The following is an 18794-nucleotide window of genomic DNA, read 5'->3' as shown; positions in this document are numbered from 1 at the left end:
GGGATTAGGGAGCAACAGCATAATGTTCCAAGCAGCGAAAAAACGGAAACGAACAGATCGTTTTTTAAAGTGCAGGAGGATCTGTTCTTCTCCGGGGTAAACATTGTCAAACAAATCTCTGTCTCTCTGCCGCTGCCTCTGTGGCATTTTCAACAATTCAGTCAACAGTTTGCACTTCTCTCTCTCTCTCTCTCTTCCCACCCATCTACTACTACTTCAGTCTTTCCTTCGCTCCCTTTTCATTTCCATGCACTGTATGAATCAGTGGAGCCGAGTTGCGTCAGGCACTACAGGCATACTGTTCCAGCACAGGAGGATGACTGTCAGCTCGCCATGAGTCGGTCTTCTGGTGCCACAGGCAGGAAACACCATCTTTAATGGCAGGCAGCTCAAATCTCCTCGGCAGCAGGGGAGAGGACGTTTCACTCTGTGTTTCTTCTGCCCGTGTTCAGCAGAAATTGCCACAGCTGGCATCCACCAGAATTAAAATTCAATTGACATGACCTCCAATCACTTAGGGAGCGTCTCTTTGCAAAACCATCATCTCAGCAAATGGAGAGGGAAAGAAGAATAAGAGGATAGTGAAATGTGGATGAATCCATTTCAGGGAGGGGAGGAAAAGAAAAAAAAACCTTCCAAGTCACAGCAGCACAGCATTGTGCCCATAGCCGAACCACAGAACTCAGCTCCAAAAATACATGTGACACGCTTGATAATTCAGAAGATACCAAACTCATTATTCTGCTCAATTCAACGATTATTCAACAGCGGGAAGCAGATAAGTGTTAAAAGACAAGTGGAACAAAGCTGAGATGGGGTAGTGAATAGAGGGGCCTGTTTTTCATTGTTGGGTCTGAGGATTTTTTTTATTTTTTCAGTTTTTTTATCTATTTTTTTTTAATGCAGGGCCCCGGCATTTTCTACACCCAGCACAACACAGGCACGTTTCAGCCTCAAATGAAATAGGATTAATTTAGCATGCTTCCCTAGGCTGCAAAACTGCAAAACAGCTCCAACATACAAACTCACACAGTTCGGCTTCGATGGGTGTACGTGCAGCTATGAATCGTAAAAAGGAGGGGGAAAAAACAAATTAAAAAAGAAGGAAGTAACAAAACATACGCACACACACACACACACACATTCATTTATATGGCCAGATTGCAATATTCTTACAATCTATGATGCATTTATGGCATCTTTTCGACATCTTCCATTGTAGAAAGATGAGTGATTTTCTATCCGTTCATAAGACAGAAGCCACAGGAAGGATCAGATATACATGTTTTGACATGTTTTCAAAGGCTCAACATGCACTAAAGATTTCAAGCAGCGTGTCAGCGCACCTTGACATATTTATTCTAAACTTAGTCAAACAATTCCTGAAAATATATATATTTTCCCCCCATGAAGAAATACACTATATTCATCATTCAGCTTGATATACGGCAATGCATTCCTGTGTATTCTTTTGTTCTGGTGGTATGCGCCTGTCAATCACGCTGCATGATTGTTAGCTGCACCCCAGAAGAGAAACAGCGTTGAGAAAATAAGACAGGTCGTTTATCTTGTGCCGCACCGACAGGTGGAACAGATAAAATGTGAAGCACACAGCGGTCACTAACCACACTACCAGACGTACTATTATCACTCTAAAGTGAGTGTGATATAGTAACTTTAGGTCTAATGTAATGAGGAGGTGCAGGTGCAGCTGCTGCTGATGCTTCAAATCTACCACCTGCAGTGCACCACAGAGGCATCATAGGCTAAATGATGCGAATCACTTTCCACATCTAGGGCCAGCGAGCCTTCACTGCCGGCCTGTATGTGGCTCAATATCACTATGAGATTTCAAGTGGGAAAAAAACTGTAAGTGCAAAGCCATAATTTATTAAATCTGTTCCCTTTAATCTACATAGTAATAATGTTGTATTTAAAGCCATGGATGAGACCGTGTTGGAAACATACTGCTGGGCTGGGTATCTGTATATCACATTCTGACTGCTCCACCATTCTTCTCCAGCTAATTATTTGCCTTCATCTTTCTCCATTCCAAATTTGTAAAACTGTCCTTCCTTTGTATTTATAATCTCACTCTCTTTTCTTCATTTTCCTTGTCTTTGCGATCCTCCATTTTCCTTCTGCCCTCCCCTTTCTCTTTGTCCTGTGTATGTATGTAAGCACTGGCCTGTTAGTCAGGGCAGACCTTGAAGTGTCATTTTCTCTGTCTGCTGAGATAAATGTCCCGGCAAAGGTGCTTATCACCCGTTTACGCTGAGAAGTGGGGCTGGGGGAAAAAAGAGGAGGGCGAGAGAAAAGGCGAAGGTGAAAAGGGAGTGAGAGCGCAGCGGGCAGAGAGAGAGGGAGAGGGAGAGGGGGGAGGGGGGATTTCTTTTAAATATGATCATTTCATTAAGAAGAAAGACAACCCAAGGGAGAAACACAAACACTGCTCAGTTGTCTTCTACAAATATGTCTGTCTGCTGGTGAAGAGAGGAGGGAGATGAAACTATATTTGCTTCAAGTGACAAAGCTATGGGCATCACCAAATGATTCCTCAGCTTCTAAAGGCTTCCTCTCCACCCCCCCATCTTTCTGTGTGGATATCTACTTTATGATAACAGTGGAAAAGTATCTAGAAGGCGCCAGTTGTACATCTCATTCTATCACACTCAGTGATAATGGCTTTCTCCAAATGCCAACAGCTAAACTCACAGAAAAAAAAGAAAGAAAAAAAAGAGAAACTGCTAAAAGGTGAGTGACTGTGCAGCGCATACCCAGACAGCTGCACCGTTATCAACCTTGAAGTGATGTTCCTCTATTCAAACCAAATTGCCAAGTGTTGGATGGGAGTTTAACGCTGCGAAAATCAACTCATCCTGCCAAACTGAAATATGACCTTGGAGACTGAGCTAGAAACACTCTAATTCTTCCTTTCATACAATCATAAAAGCGTCATTGGCTCGCAAGCTCTGTGTTCGTATGATTCGTACACTTCATCAGGTCCAAACCAAATAGATTTGATTTGTTTAATGTCATGAAAAAAGAAAAAAAAAAGATACAGAATGAAAACCAAGAACTGTTTTCAAGGACACACTCGAAAGAGCCACATCACTGGTAAATGGCAGCACATCAAAAAGGAAATAACAGGTACACAGGACAGGATTATGAAATGTTAAAGCACCATGACATTGATTTTATTTCATAGATTAAAATAGCAATCAGGCTGGAAAATAAAAAAAAGGAAAGTGTTGTCTGAAGCGCCGTAGGGAGCTGGTCTCAGCTTTGGCTTGGAGATTATGAATTCACAATAGAAAGCCAGTGTTATAAACTAGGGCAGTAGAGTTTGAAAGACATGAATCAAACAGTAGAGATGAAAAAGTATCAAAAAATGTGATTTAATACTTCTCGCCAATTCAACCTTTCTTTCCCCAACGTGCTCATGAACTGTCTCCTTAAAATACACCACCTCGTGTTCAGTCACGTGCCTCCACTTGTCTGTGTTCACTCAACGCAAATCTCATTAGATGAATGACATGAGTGGAAACACAAGTCTCTAGCTACATCAACACTAATACGTATCAGTTTTACAACTTATCACTGTTATGTCTGGTGTCGACTGCTCCAGAGTTTTTGAGATTGATTTGAAGTCATCCATCTAATGGAAGAGTTGCATTATGGGATATGTAGAATCTACTGTTTCTGTGGCTTTAACTGTACTAGGAACTATAAAAGCTGTCATGTATTGGGCTCTGATGCTTGGGCCATTCCTATTTAATCTGTATGTCACAGGTTCGCATAACATAATGGACCCCCAAAACTAAATCAGAGGAATTTATGAGACCTTGAGTGTCCTGAGTGGAAATAAAACTGGATTACGTTGTATTACATACCTTCAGTACGAATTAGAAGAGGTGATGACAGCATGACATTTAGTATGAAACTGGAGGTCACCACTGATACAGCAAAGCCAATTGAGGATGTAAAGGTGACATTACAGATAAAGTAACATCAGTATACTGTATATCCGATAGGTACACATCGACATGTGTGCTGCTGATATTTGGACGTCTGCTATAACAGTGGATGTTTCAAATAAAACATGGGAAAATGTAATGACCTAGCATTTGTTGTGTACTGAACAAAAAAGAAAAGTCCACACGCACTCTCCGTGCCAAAAAAGCTTTGGGCAGGTGCTTATAGCCGGAAACATGCAAAAGTGAAAAGGAAAAGAAACCAGCTCGCACACCGCAGGGCTCCAATTTGCAGTCCATTTATTTGCACAGAAAAAGAAGTAACGTTTCCAGCAGAAGCAGCTCTTCGTCAGACTTGAGAAATACAGATTGACGCCATCTTAAGTTATCATGTGATGACTAGAATACCATTTAGGACACAAAAGTATTAGAAAGTGCTTGAAAAAAAGGAAAGAAAATATCTATCAATAATAATGATAAAGAGTCCTGATATTTCTAGTCTAACATCATCATAGATATAAATACTATCTGAGCAAAACATAAGCATGTACTGTATGTTTCCCTTTCACTTGTGTACTGAACAGCACATGCACAGCGCATGTACATGTACATGTACGCAGGTCGACATGTGGAATCAAAATCCTACGGCGGTAATTGGTACCTGACCTCAAGAGAAATGATTCACACAAAAGCAGCTTCGCAATTACGCGAGGGTTATACAGGGCATGGGGATTAAGCAAGACTTTCTAAAAGATCAAGTTTTTTTGTTTTTTCTTCCCTCCCTCTGTGGGTGGGAGAGGCATTTAGACAAGCATTTAAATTATGCCACTCTAACACTGTTGGAGCTGGCTTTCAGCATATCTGAGGAAGTGACCTCATCTGAATACAAATGGGAAATATTTTTGCCTAATGGGTTATCAGCTGAGGGTTCAGAGATGGTGCAGTGGGAGAACCCAACCCAACAGTGTTGTTACTACTGGCCTTATTCCAACAACTCCCCCTCCCCATCATGGTAAGAGCACACCAATCATTGTAAACAACACATTGCACAGCAATCATAGCACCTAAATTAAGAGCTATTATAACTATTATAGCAATAAACTTGTTATCTTTGTGAACAAGATACTGGGTATGTGAAGGAGTACTGGTGACACCTTGTGGAAATGCATTCATCATCATACAGTATAGTGAACTTTGTGTGTGTCAGCATCATGAGAATAGAACTTGTTATAATCTAATTTCTCTTGCCAGTAGGAAAATTGTATCAGTCACAAAATATGATTACCAAATCATCTGCAAAATAAGACATTTTATTGTGAAAGTAATAAAGTTTCGCACTCCTCGAGCATAACCTGATGGTAAAGCAGAATGATGTTATATCCAGGTTACAGATTTTATGTGGGAAGGTGACAAGCATCAATGTCATTCAATCTCTGTTCTGCAATACAACCTATGATTAAACTGTAAAAGCCATGTGGCAGCCTATTATTTCTCTGCCACTATGAATGAACATCGAGTGAAATGAGCAGGTAATTGCATGCTGTGTGTCCTCTGATGTTTCTGTCTCTATGAGAACCAGTGTGATTGATGCTATTAAGACGTGTATGAATTTCGACAGAAATGTAATGATACTAAAAAAAAAAAGAAAAGAAAGAAAAAAAGAAAAAAAACTTGTCTAAATGCTAACAAGAGGGGCTTGACCAATTTCACCAAAATTATTATGATTAATCAATCAATCATATAAATAAATGCGACTTAAAATTAAATTGAATAGAATTAAATGAATGAGCCAATATGTCATCGGATGGTAGTTAAGGCGGCAAATCGCCTCCAGCGAAAAACATTAAGAAAGAAGAAGCCAGCGCTATAATGAGTGATGTCACCACTGATCTGCGGTGGACACACTTCCAGCCATCAGCTCAGGCCCGGAGCCATCACGACCGCTCCACACTGACAGTAGGGAAAACACAGGCACTTACTGTATGTGGGCGGTGGCATCTTGTCAGGGAAAATGCAATATGCATTAGACACAAACCAATCTGTCTCCAGCGGATTGGCGTGCATGTGTGTGTTCCTGACTGTCTGATGATGGCTGTCTGAGTGAGCGTGCACGCGCGTGTGTTTGTGTGTCGATGCGGCGGAAAAGACAGAAAGAGGAGAGTCTCAGTGGGATGGCTCGGCGCTGGGCTGGCACACCGTCAGACAAACACACTTCATTACAGGCCTATTTACCTGATTAACTGGGCTACTTTATCAGCTGCACAGCACTCTGCAACCAACGACTGTCAGCAACACCCTCGGCTTCCTAAAAGCTCCCACACCCACACAGACAGACACACACACACACACACACACACATGCACGTGCTTTACAAACCAAAAGCCTGACTTCCTGGCTGACTGTTTGAATGACTGACTGGCTGGCTGAACGGAGGCAGCACACATGATTCGCCGTCTCTTGGCGGAGTCAGTGCACGACATCAAATATACTTCCCTGTAGTCTTGAATTAATGTCACCTCTTACAAGTTCGACTCAAATACGACCTGAATTATCTGTTGTACTTGAGTTTTCCTTATGGGGAATAACATTTGGGTAACCTTTTCATGTAATGGAATGTAACAATCAAAAAGGAACAGAGCCTGGAGCTGACTCCCAAAGATGAGAGAGAGGACAAAGCCCACCTTGAAACATTATCATTACAGCAGTGTAATGATTTCCTTTCTCTTTGCTTTCTGGGGATCTGACTGCAGGCTATTTGAGAAGAAAATCATTTTTTTACATCAATTTTTAAAGTACTACAGTACACCCGTACAACTGAATCAACCCAATTAGACGTATTGCAGATAGATACTGTAGGGTGCTACGTTACAGAAACAACCTTTTCACGGTCGGCGCATAAAGAAAACAATAAAAACAGGTCACAAAGATAAATAATTAACACGTCAATTCACACAAGCCTCATCAGTCTAATGGTAACAGTGTGCCAGGGCAATCATTTCCCCTCAAACTATGTTAATACATGAGCACAGTGTTGTATTTTAAGCAAGCAGCACCTCTTTTTTCTCCACCACGTGTGCCTGATGGGGCCGCACCGAGCCAGGCTGCCCTATTTGAATTCAGATCACAGACAGATGAGTTTTTGGCAGGGACGAGAGGGGTCTATCGAGGCCGGGGCCCCCGGTATCACACTCCTGCATGGGGGCATTGACACCGCCTGGCTGGTATACAAACAAACACACGCACACAAACGCTAACACACTCACAAGCGTTGGCGGTCATAAAAAGGCATTCCTAATCATGTGAATGGATGAAAACATACAGACACTGAAACATATGGTCATATAGAAACAGTGAGTGATGATATTCATGAGTTTTTGTAGATCACATTCAGTATGTGCGCAGATTCACACACGCGCACACACACGTACACACACAGTGACTGGCTCCCATGCTGATGCTACATCTGTTTCTGTGATACCGCAGCAGAACTCTGATCACAGGTGCTGTCGTGTCTCATGGGCCGGGTTAAAGAAGACATGCCAAACAGAGAAATGCTTGTGTGTGTGAGCGTAAAAGACGAGTGTGGGGGTAAACAAGGAGACACAGAAAGTAAAAGAGAGGGAGGGATTCGAAGAAAGGGAATGAAAAAGAGACTCATGGTAAAAACGAGAGACACATGAGATAAGAGGCAGAAAAGGAAAACCCGGCAGAGATACCAGGTAGGAAACAGAGAACAGACACGAGCGCTGTTGTCTCTTAAGTTATCGCCTGCTACGATCTTTGATCTCCTCAAACTGGCTAAAATATCTGTCAGGCTGCATTTCGTTTCTGGTAAACAGACTAAGAAAATCGCTAGCTTTCTAGCTCCCGGTGGAAGAGAAGAAATTACACAGAGCAATGTGTTCTGTTCAATACAAATATGAGGAAATTATCCCGAGACTTTCGTTTCTGATGAGCTCCAAAAATATCATCAGTGCAAAGTGTGCTAAATGTATTCTACGTATGAGGTCTGAAAAACAAAAATCAACAGCGATGCATGAGGAGGCATTTCTTCACCTAGATGTTATGTACTAGTAGTAAAATATGCAATGGCACCAAGATCCAAGATTTATAGGCCGTTAGGATATAATGTATGGACACGACACTGAAGTAGGACTGTGGGGCGATAGAGAAGGAACCAGAGGTGTTGTTGGTAGCCAAGTGGAAAGCATTCATTAATGCCACATTAAAAATGTATGTGTATTAATACTGCCATGGGTGTTTGGGCCCAGTAAAACAAAGAGTTATATGTGGTGCAGAGATCATGTCTGGCTAAATGGATTAGTTAGAAGGATGCACGTAGGAAAACATGCATATGACTCTGGAAGGCAATGGTGCATTCAAAATTTACCATGAAAAATTTGACACTTCTCAGCCTCAACAGTCTCAGCTACATTAAAGATGGGAAGTACGCCAATGTATTTTCAAACTTGTAAAAAAAAAAAAAAAAAAAAAAATACAGGGAGCACAAACTTCTTCTTTGCTTCAGACCAAGAGCAAAAGTTTGATGAGAAAATCTCAAATCTTTTTATTGTCTTTGTTTAAAATAAGTAAAAAATAAAATTAAATGTTTGGTTTTTTTCACTGGGATTTAACTGTAGAAAAATAAAAGCTATTATGCACTTTTTAATTTCAGAATGCAAACTGGCTTCAGGTTCATAAAACTTACATTTTCTCAAATGATGTTAGAGTCCTCAGTGAAGGCTGCATAAATTATTCACTAGAGTTTAACGTATAAGCGGTTGCCCTTCATATCCTCAACAGTTTAAATGTCAGAGATTTTACATTTTCTCCTAATAGCAGTCATAGTTAGGGCAGATGCATGGCGCACAAGCAGGAAGAAACACAACATGAATAACTTATTCTTAGTTTCTTCTGGACACTAAAAATGGTTGAACAAGAAGCCAAAACTATTTATCCTCTCGAGAAGAAACAGCTCTGATTCAGATGGCATGATGTCTACTTCACGTGTTAATGGGATGTAAAACCCTGCACTGTGCTTCTGCTGTAGCACCATTAATTAGTATTAGTGTTAGCATTAGTAGTTTGTACCCGCAGTACTGCTGCATACAATAAAAGTCAGTCAAACTCATTATAGGAAGGACTCATATGTATTGACTTTGGTCGTGTTGATATGAGAGATCTTTGACTTCAGGAGAATATAGATGGAAATGCTAATACAATGTGACAAATACTTCCAGCGGCTGCCGAGGAAATCCATTTGAATTAAATGATATCACAAAAAAGTGCAGCCTGATCTGAACAAAGACAGACAAAAGAGCTTATTTACATTCCAGCACAAAGTCACCAGCAAAGGCCAATCATTGTAATGGAAATGTATAACCTTTGTTGCACTCCCCGGGTGAGCACCGATCTCTATCATTTCACCCCTTGTCTCATCATACGAGCACGATCCTCTGTTGTACCATATAGTGAGCTTGAGATCAATAGCGAGCGCCACGTGTGAATACATCTCGCTGGTTGTTTGATATCGTCACCAGGGAGCTCCGGGGGCTGCTTAAAAGCACGGAGAAGGAGGGAAAAGAAACCATTCTACCAGCGTGACTAGTACAGATCCATTTGTTCCAAAGTGTTGCACATTTATTTTGAAATAAAGAAAATACCACGTCGTCTCTAGCCCAACATTTCAAATCCGAGCCGTTTCATCATCTGGAGGGCTTCTGTTTTCCAAGCTTCAGAAACGTTCTGCTGTGAACTGTGATACAGGCTATCGTGAGAGAATATAATGAGATCAGACTCATTTGTAAATTTAGTTCGCCAGCATCAAGACCTTACGCTATTTGCAGATGATGTTGTCTTCCCGGTTTTATCAGACTGTGACCTCATACATGCAGATCGCAGCTTAGGGTCAAACAGTCAGGATGAAGACCGAGATCTCAGCCTGACAGCAGAAAAAAAGGGGATCTCTCAGTAGGCTATACTGTATGAGAGCTTCGTCTTGTGTTAGCTTTCTACTGCCATCTATGGTGTTCGGGTCAGTTTTAACCAGTGTTTTAAATCAGCTGTAAAATACACTAAAAACTTTTTTTTTTCATCCAATTTGTTTTTCTTCTCTTGGTTACATTGTTAGGCTTCCTTATCCATGAAAATATTGGTTTTAATATTTTTTGGTTTGGGCCCCTGGGCCTTTTTTGTCAGTACACCCCTTGTCTTCAATGTAACCTTCCTCTTGTCAGCTTTCTGCTACCATCTCTTGTGTTAGGGTTAGTTTTGACCGAGCTGTAAAACACACTAAAACAATTATTTATCATCCTATTTGTTTCTCATCTCTTGGTTACATTGTTAGGCTTCCTCATCCATGAAAAGGTTTTTGCACTCATGATTACAGTTTTAACTGTAATTATTGTTCTTATCGTTATAACTGGGTCAAAATTGACCCTAACACCACAAATGTCATAATTTTAACCAGAGCATTTTAGAATTTTGTGAAAAAAAAGTGTTATTTTGTTTAAATTGAGGATCCTGACAAAGTCAAAAAGCCTTGATGCTATAAATAAAAATGTGGTACTTGTATGCATTTAAAACCTGAAAACGGGTCCTGAACACCACAGAAAGGTTAAATGAAGATAGTGAAAGTGAAAGTGCTGAAAAAAAGTAGACTTTTTTTATTGAAGCGGAGGAGGGCATGGTACTGGCACCGAGGAGCATCTTCACAGAGAGAGCTACACATCAAAACTCTCAATTTACTGCTCAGTCTTCTTTTCAACCCATGGTCACACACTTTGGGTAGTGACCGAAAAAATAAGATCGCTGACACAAGTAGCCAGAGATGATGATTCCCCTGCAGGGGGGCCGTACGGCAAACTGAGAGGGCTTCAGTATCGAGCTATTGTCCCTTTGCACTGACAGGAGCTCAGGCTGAGGTGGTTCAGGCTGTTGAGGCCTGACCACAGAGCAGACCCAGAGCCCCACAGGGATTACTGTATCCCCAGTGTGGTCCCACACTGCTGGTTCCACTGTGTCAGGGAGTCTGCAGAGTCAGACTCCGGGTTGTTGTCCATTTACTGTAGAGCTAATTAAAGGGATAGTTCATCATTTTAGCAAATTGCCATAATCCCTATAGTTTTAGGAGTAGGTTCGTTATCTTTAATTGTCGGTGCAAACTGTTTTTAGAACGGCGGAGCAGAGCCGTGAGCTGCTCAGAGCTACGCTACAGAGGCTCATGAGATTTCTTGGTTTCCCTCATCAAATACACAATCCAAAAACTCTTCTAGTGTGACCTTCACTTTCACCACGCTATGAGATAATAACGGAACGTTACGAGACAGAGTTGTTTTCAAGGTAAACTCATGCAAAACCTCTGATGCACGTTCCCGCCGGGGGAAGTTTTTTGGCAGCAGTCTCTGCATTTGCCTCGAAAACAACAAAAAACAGCTCTGCTCCGCCGTTCTAAAAACATCTTACACCGACAATTAAAGGTAACGAACCTACTCCTAAAACTATAGGGATTATGGCAATGGGCCAATTTGTCAAAATGTTGAACTATCCCTTTAAAGGAGGCCGACTTATACTGCAGGCCCAGTCATGCGGTTGTGATTGAACCAAAAACAGTCACATGACACAAACAGTTGGAAGATAACAGAGCTGTGAGCTGTACTATTTGCAAAAGAAACAGCATGTTTGTTTGTCTTTCATTAGAACAATAATTGTGCGATTTACATTCAATTCCTATACATTGAATGGATGTTTGTATGTATATACAGTATGTATGTATATATGTATGGAGCAATGCTATAAAGAGTATGTCTGGGCTTGCTCCATTAGCTCACTCTATTGTTTATTCTGAAATTCTATGTAAATGTAAAAAGGAAAGGAAACTGTGTTTTTCACTGCCCTATAATCTATAACATACAGCTCACTTTTGGACTGCAGCTAATGTAGGAAATGTAAATGCAAAAAAAAAAAGAGATCTTCTAAGATTAAGAAAAATAAAACTCATTCAAAACACTCATTCAAAGCTCCCAGAAGCTGAGGAGCCATTCTCAAGTGTTTGTTTTGTCTGAGTATTTGGGATGCCTGGCAGTAGTTCATTAAACACATGAAGGTGTACCGGTGATTTAGTGTTATATCATAAGGTTTCACAGGAGTGACTTTCCTCAGTCTGAGAAAATTGTTTTTTATCTCTTCATCAAACTGTTGGTGTTTACATCCAATTCTCCTAAACTCATCTTCACAGCTAAAACTACACAGTCTTTTAGTCTTTTAGTTTCCAAACCCAGGCCAACATACTGTAATTATGGTTATTTTCTCAGACTTTGGAAATACACTCTGTGTTATATTAACACTGATAACCAGTAAATTGACATGCCCCTTTCACAATGAGAGAGTGAGCATATACATTGTTGCAGGTTAGTTTTCTGTTCATAAACCTCCGCTGCACTGTGTGGTGAAGTGTCGAAACAATTTTGAATACAAACTCCTTTTGCAGCAACATATTTTCCATACAGAATAAACTGGCTGGGAGGGATTCAACCAGGAAACTAAAAAATCCAGAGGCATGAACTCAAGTCAAGACAGCTCTACCTCTATCAGCACATTCCACCACATCTCAAGGTTCATTGTGTAAAGTAAAAAAAAAACAACAACAACAACTGCTGACCAGACTGAAGCTTTCTTCTGCAGCTCCAGAGCTGGAGAGCCGGCGCATGGTCCCGCGGGTTATCACCCAGAGGCAACGGCACTCACTGAATGCAGAGATGTGACCATTCAGAGAGCGTGCGCTGTGTGTGTGTGCGTGTGTGTGTGTGGGGGAAGTGAACAGAACAGGACCGGAGAAGAAGAAGAAGAAGTGACTGTATGGAGTGTTCGGGACATGTGACTTAATGTTTTCTTCCCATGGGCGAAAGGTCACTGCGGCACATTGGCTCTGTTTGAGTGTTTCCTGGCCAGTACACCGCTGCCTTCACAGCTGCCTTTCCCCCCTCCCCTTCATTCGTGCAGATGCAACATCATGGGATTTGCTACCAAAATAGACACAACAGTGGAGCTAAGATGAGGTTAACTCCATCAGACAGGCCCCGGCTCCCAAACTCAACTCCCACTGGAAGTTCAGCTCCTCCACAAATGGACAGAACGTGTACTTTACATTACAGCGATGTAAAATTAACTCTATTTTTTTTTATTATTAATGCCTGTGTATTATGAGCATGTGTTTTTATGTTCCCTATTGAATTCCATCTGCTTCTAGGATATGTTATTTACAGAGGTTACAGCGCTACATTGTCAGTAGCATCGAAGGAGCATGTTTCAGTCTCTACACAGTATTATATTACACAGGCCGTGTTCTGCATAAGATACAAGCCCACCCACCACTCCCTATAGTCACACGCTCTGCTGGTTGTAGCAACCTTCTCTCCAGATACTTATTATTCCTCCAAGTATGTTTTTTTTTTTTACTTTACATACTCGAGTTCTCAGAAAAGTACTTGAAGCTCTCTACTGACCCTGAAAAACTCTACAAAATACTTAGAAAAAAAACTCAAGAACAATCCGAACAATAGTCAGATAACATACTCTCCCACAGCCTGGAGTGTCCCTATCTCTGCCGTCTCATAAAAACTTAATGCATCCAGGCTCTTAAAACCCAGACAAGGAGAGGCCATTTCACCACCAGAGAGAAGTTCAATTTCACTCCAGAACCTTCCACAGCAAGAGAGAGGGGAGAAAAAAATGTCGCTTTTTCCAAAGCCACTTGGCAGAAAAGAGAAATCCTATTAAATCTTTCAGCAAAGCTTCCATAAATATTGTGAGGGAAGTGTCCCGAGTCACAGTTGTGCCTGTCTGCTGAAACAGAGCATTGTCCACTCGCTCAGAAAAAGCTATTGTTAGCAGACAGTGGCTACATCACTGCCACTTTGCAAGCATATTTGGGAGAGCACAAAAGATAATTCAGCTTTGTGAAGTGACCTCTTATCTCAGTCTTGTAATCTACACAAAGTTAACACAGCGCTCTTCCTTTAAGCACAATGACAAACAGATTCCTCTGCACATAAAGAGTGCAGCTGCTGGAGCCTGTTTAAGAAGTCCTTTCCTAGCAAATCAATAAGTCCTCTGACACACCCAATAAGACTTAGAACTTATCACTATGAGAGAAACAACACACTCAGCAGCACATAGAGGAAAATGATAGTAAACAACAAGTCTCACCTCTCTCACAGGTGCTGTCCCAGAAGCCGGTCCCGGTGCAGTCACACACGTAGCGGTTCCATCCTTCCTTACACGCCCCGTTGTTCTTGCACGGGTTGCTGTCGCACTGTTTCCCCGTCACCTTGTTGCAGGAGGACCTGATGCCCGTCACGTTCTGAGACTGGGCTATCTGCCGGATGTCCTTGCTCCGTCCGTCGATGAACAGGTCCCGGACGCAGCCCACGTAGCCGTAGTTGAGCATAGCGGTCCAGAGCTCGGTGGGCAGCACCAAACCCACCCGGTTGTCAGGGAGACCACCCAGATAAAGGTCCCCCTCCAGGTCCAAGATCTCATTTTCCCCGCTGGCGGTGAAAGGGGTCCTACGGCTGTTTACTGAGATGATGCCTGGAGGGAGAAAAACACATAAATAAACACCAGTGAGACACTACACTACAAAAATGCAGTGTCAATGTGCCATGTAATCTACTGCTGGTATATGTTTAAAAGAATAGCAGGCAGACTGAGATAATGTCAGTGGTTTCTTACTGGACTTTTTGAAATTAGGTGTCATGTTCTACTAGTTAAGTGATTTGTCATGTTTTGCTCGATGCCAGAAAACACAACCTGCGTCTGCTAAATTCCTGAAATAACAGTAACTGTACTGAAAACAAGTGACAGCTACTGCCCTCAATTTACGGGATTTGACGCTGCATCGAAACTGATATTTTAAAATGACATTTTCAAACTAAATGTGAGACCGAAGGAAGCATTTTTATTCATCAATGGGAGGACAGAAGGGAAAGCCTAACACAGTCTAAAGTTTCTCCCACGGTGGATTTGGACACAGAGCTGAGGCACTGGTTGTACAAAAAGAGGCCAGAGAAAATAGCACAACACTCTTGTGTCTATGCCAAGATGAGGTCTGCGTGGGTGGAGGTGCAAAGCTATGTTGGGCAGCCAAAATTGCACCGATCACTGAGTTTGTAACACTCTCTTCAGGGGAACTCTATTTAAGTCACAAAATTGCAGAACGGTGCAGAGGAGAAAAAATTGTATTCAAGAAAGATGGCATGAGGGCACTGTGAGCCGATACGTCTCCAGGCCATGTTCCCTATATTTTATAGATTAATAGATTTTTTTTTTTTTACATCTGTAGAGGCCCAGACCTCAGAGATAGTTAGAAAAACCTGATAACATGTATAATTAATGTAAAACCAACAGATAATTAGCAAAATAGAGAAACATATCAATTACATTATGCATTATCAACAGTCACAGAACAGAGTAAAGCTAAATACATAACTACATTTCAAAAGCAAAGATGCAGTGATAACTGATTTACATCGTCCAAATAAACAATGACAGCACAGACAAAATCAGTAGAGACATTATGTGTGATCTCAGATAGATTACATCAAGACGTCTGTGTATTAGCTCATATATTCGCAGGGTTCCTTCATCATTTCTTCTCCACAGAGAGCCGCGAAGAACAAAGAGGGTAGAAAAAAGGTTTTGAAAGATAAACTGTAAGGTTGATGCCTGCAGGAAATCCCACAGTGATTGACAGCTCTTTTAAACTATGTTAAAAATGTTACTTAACATCAAGAAAACTGGTGTAAAATTCATATCACAATCACAATTTATTTTCAATTGATTCTTTTTCTGTTAGAAATATGAATACACTTGTAATGTGGCGTAACATCTGCAGATTGTGCTTTTAGACATAAATTATTAAAGAGGAAAAAGAGGATTTAACTTCAGATGATCTCTTCCTCTAACACATTATCTCTGTGCGCACCTCTCTATCAGCCTTCACTGAGGTCAAGAATGAAACATCCTTTCTTCATAAAGCCCAAATTTAGCTCGTCTGAAAAACGGTGTAATATGAGTTCTCACATTTTACTTCTGTTACATTCACCTTGCAGCCAGACAGAGCGATCTTGGCTCCAGCTCTTTGTGGACAAGAAATTTAATTCACTTGCAACTTCTATTAACATTTCACTCAAGCCACAAGTGTGATTATGCCTGTTCTTAACCATCCCTCAATCTGGTATCCATATATCTGTCTCATTCCTCTTTTTCCCTGTGAAAATCCTACTTTCTGCTCTGCTATCGCACTGGGGGCTGTGCCGGTGATTAATCAAAGCAGCGAGCTCTGACACACGGCTAAATTGGCTGCTCTAACCTGATATATAACACAGGCTGTAGCGCCGACTAACACATCCGAGTCCTCTAGAGGATCCCGCCTAATGCAGAGATTGTGTTGGGTTTGGAGCTCACGGCAACAGAAGTTTCTAACCCCTTTCTCTAATATAATCTTCTTCTAATACTTTCTGTGTATTTGGCCGTGTTTCCAGGTCAGAGGACATACAGATGGGAGGAAACAAGGGGAAACAAGCCCAGCAACCATCCGGAGAGAGGTATGACTTTGTCCTGGCAATAAATCACTGCTGAAATTAATATATTGAGGAGATTTACATCATTCTGTGGATGTGATGCTGAAATAAGCAGTAATATGATTCAAACCTTGATTCTCTCTGGTGCTGTGCCACAGTGGCAGCTAAATAATTCCTCCATATCAAAATGAGATGCACTGTTATTATCAGTATTGTAGAATGGGAACCTTATAGAGAGTATTGGGAACTAGTGCAACGTGTGAGTGGTGGGGAAAGATGGTGTTTAAAAACTATTTTCTCATGTCAGGTCTTTAATAACAATTTGTTTGTTACAGTTTATATTACAGGGTGTTAACAAATTGTCATTTATTAAGTGCACATGTTCTTGGCGCTGCTAATATTTTGCAGGTATGATGTTTACCAGGTTCACCATCTTAATATAGCACTTTGGGATGCTGTAATTTGCTAATTAGCAGTAAACACAAAGTGCAGGTGATGCTAATGGGAATTTTCATTCACTTGGTTACAGCTTCTACAGTCTAAAATGCAGCGTAGATTAAACACGTTTGATTGAGCTTGATGAGTCTTGGTCAGAATAAACACTGCTGGTCATTTGGAAGCAGAACTTGAGGTTTTAGTGTTGAGGGACATTTAAGACAAGCATTTGTCATTATTTCTGGGGTACAGACCACTAGTTATCTGTGAAAGACGCTGTAATTATTGATGAATTAAATAATTCAACTGTGCATTTCCTATTTGAAATGATAGATGTTCACCCAGCCTGTGCAAAGTGATACCAAGCTAAGTCCCTATAGCAATATTGCAGAGAATATTAGTCATTCCCCATCCAGTGTTTTAGGATCTATTGTACTATAGTGTACCTTTATTTCTCACTGCTTGATGACTCCGTTCTCTGGTAGATTATTTGCCTTGTCAGCCCTCCGCCTATAAAATTCATATACTGCATGGCCAAAGGCAACACATTTCTAATTGAGGCGGGAGCTCAGTTTTCTGATTGAAGCCGTTCTTGATTATGTGTTTGTGCTTGTGTGTGAAAGAGAGAGAGAGAAATGAGAAACGGTGACATAACGAGCCCTCGGTGCGCTTTCCAAAGCACCAAGCTGATCACGGTGCTTTAACAAACTGCGACACTGTTGTGAAACAGTGGACTATAAATAAAGACGGACCTCCATGATGTCACCTGTACGTTTCTGGAGAGCAGTTTTGAAGTGGGTCTGCTGCTCTGCCACCGCCATCTTGGCTGTGCCTGACTTCTACTAATCCAAAATAGAGCCTGTGTTTGGAGCAGACAGTCCCTTACCTGTCACTCAAAGTGCCACACCTTTAAAGGGATAGTTGGGCAGCTGTGATAGTCCTCCGTCCCTTCTCTGAGTTACTGGGGGGTCCGCGCAGCAGTATTTGTCCATATAATGGTTGTCAATGGATACCAATTTTCTTCGTCCAAAAAGACACACCAAAAAACATCCAAATACCTCCATACTGCTCGTCTGTAATGTCCCTCATGTATTGGAGAGATTTGCACTGACACAGGAAGAGCAGTGAACTGAGACACAGGGAGCTTCCGCTACAAACAAGCTTAAAATATAGACTTATTTAATTTTTTTCGGAACAATTTCTCGTGTCGGGGCTTCAATACAAGAGGGACATTACAGACGAGCAGTATGGAGGTATTTGGATGTTTTTTGGTGTGTCTTTTTGGACGAAGAAAGTTGGTATCCATTGACAACCATTATATGGACAAATACTGCTGCGCGGACCCCCCCATAACTCAGAGAAGGAACGGATGACTCTGAAAATTCTCACAGCTCTTAGTTGACATGAGGGTGAGTAGATAATGAGTGAAATTTGAATTTTGGGTGAACTATCCCTTTAATTATACATTACTTTAAGTGTTACTAAAAAATGTAACGGGTGAGTTATATAGAACATCATCCCCCATACAGTCGTTATGAAGGAGGAAATAAGCAGTAAAGGCAGTAAACATGTTTCTTTCTGCTGTTAGTTAGACATTTTAACATGGAGGTCTATGGGGACCTGCAGGAACAGCACATTTTGACACGACTATAATGGCTTCATTTTCAGCCCTGGAGAGTTTTGCTTGTGTTCAACAAAAAAATCACGATTCTAACACTGGTTAACTGTGTAGCTGTAATATACTGTATGTTCCCAAAGGTTTTGGTCACAGCTACATCAAAATGAGAAAACTGAAATCAGAAAT

The 18794-nt window shown here is 41.2% G+C and overlaps 1 protein-coding gene across 1 annotated transcript in view; it reads right to left on the bottom strand.

Annotated features, from left to right (window-relative positions):
• nrxn3b (neurexin 3b) overlaps positions 1-18794 on the bottom strand; it is a gene marked incomplete at both ends in the record, with an annotated part of 315810 nt that overhangs the window by 204505 nt on the left and 92511 nt on the right. Inside the window, one exon of the mRNA XM_084000441.1 lies at positions 14181-14564. Coding sequence (XP_083856567.1) covers positions 14181-14564 — 384 coding nt within the window. The remainder of the gene's footprint in view (positions 1-14180; positions 14565-18794) is intronic.

Source organism: Trachurus trachurus, assembly GCF_905171665.1.
Source record: "Trachurus trachurus genome assembly, chromosome: 24".
Lineage (NCBI taxonomy): Eukaryota > Metazoa > Chordata > Actinopteri > Carangiformes > Carangidae > Trachurus > Trachurus trachurus.
This window is presented reverse-complemented; position numbering and strand designations above follow the sequence as displayed.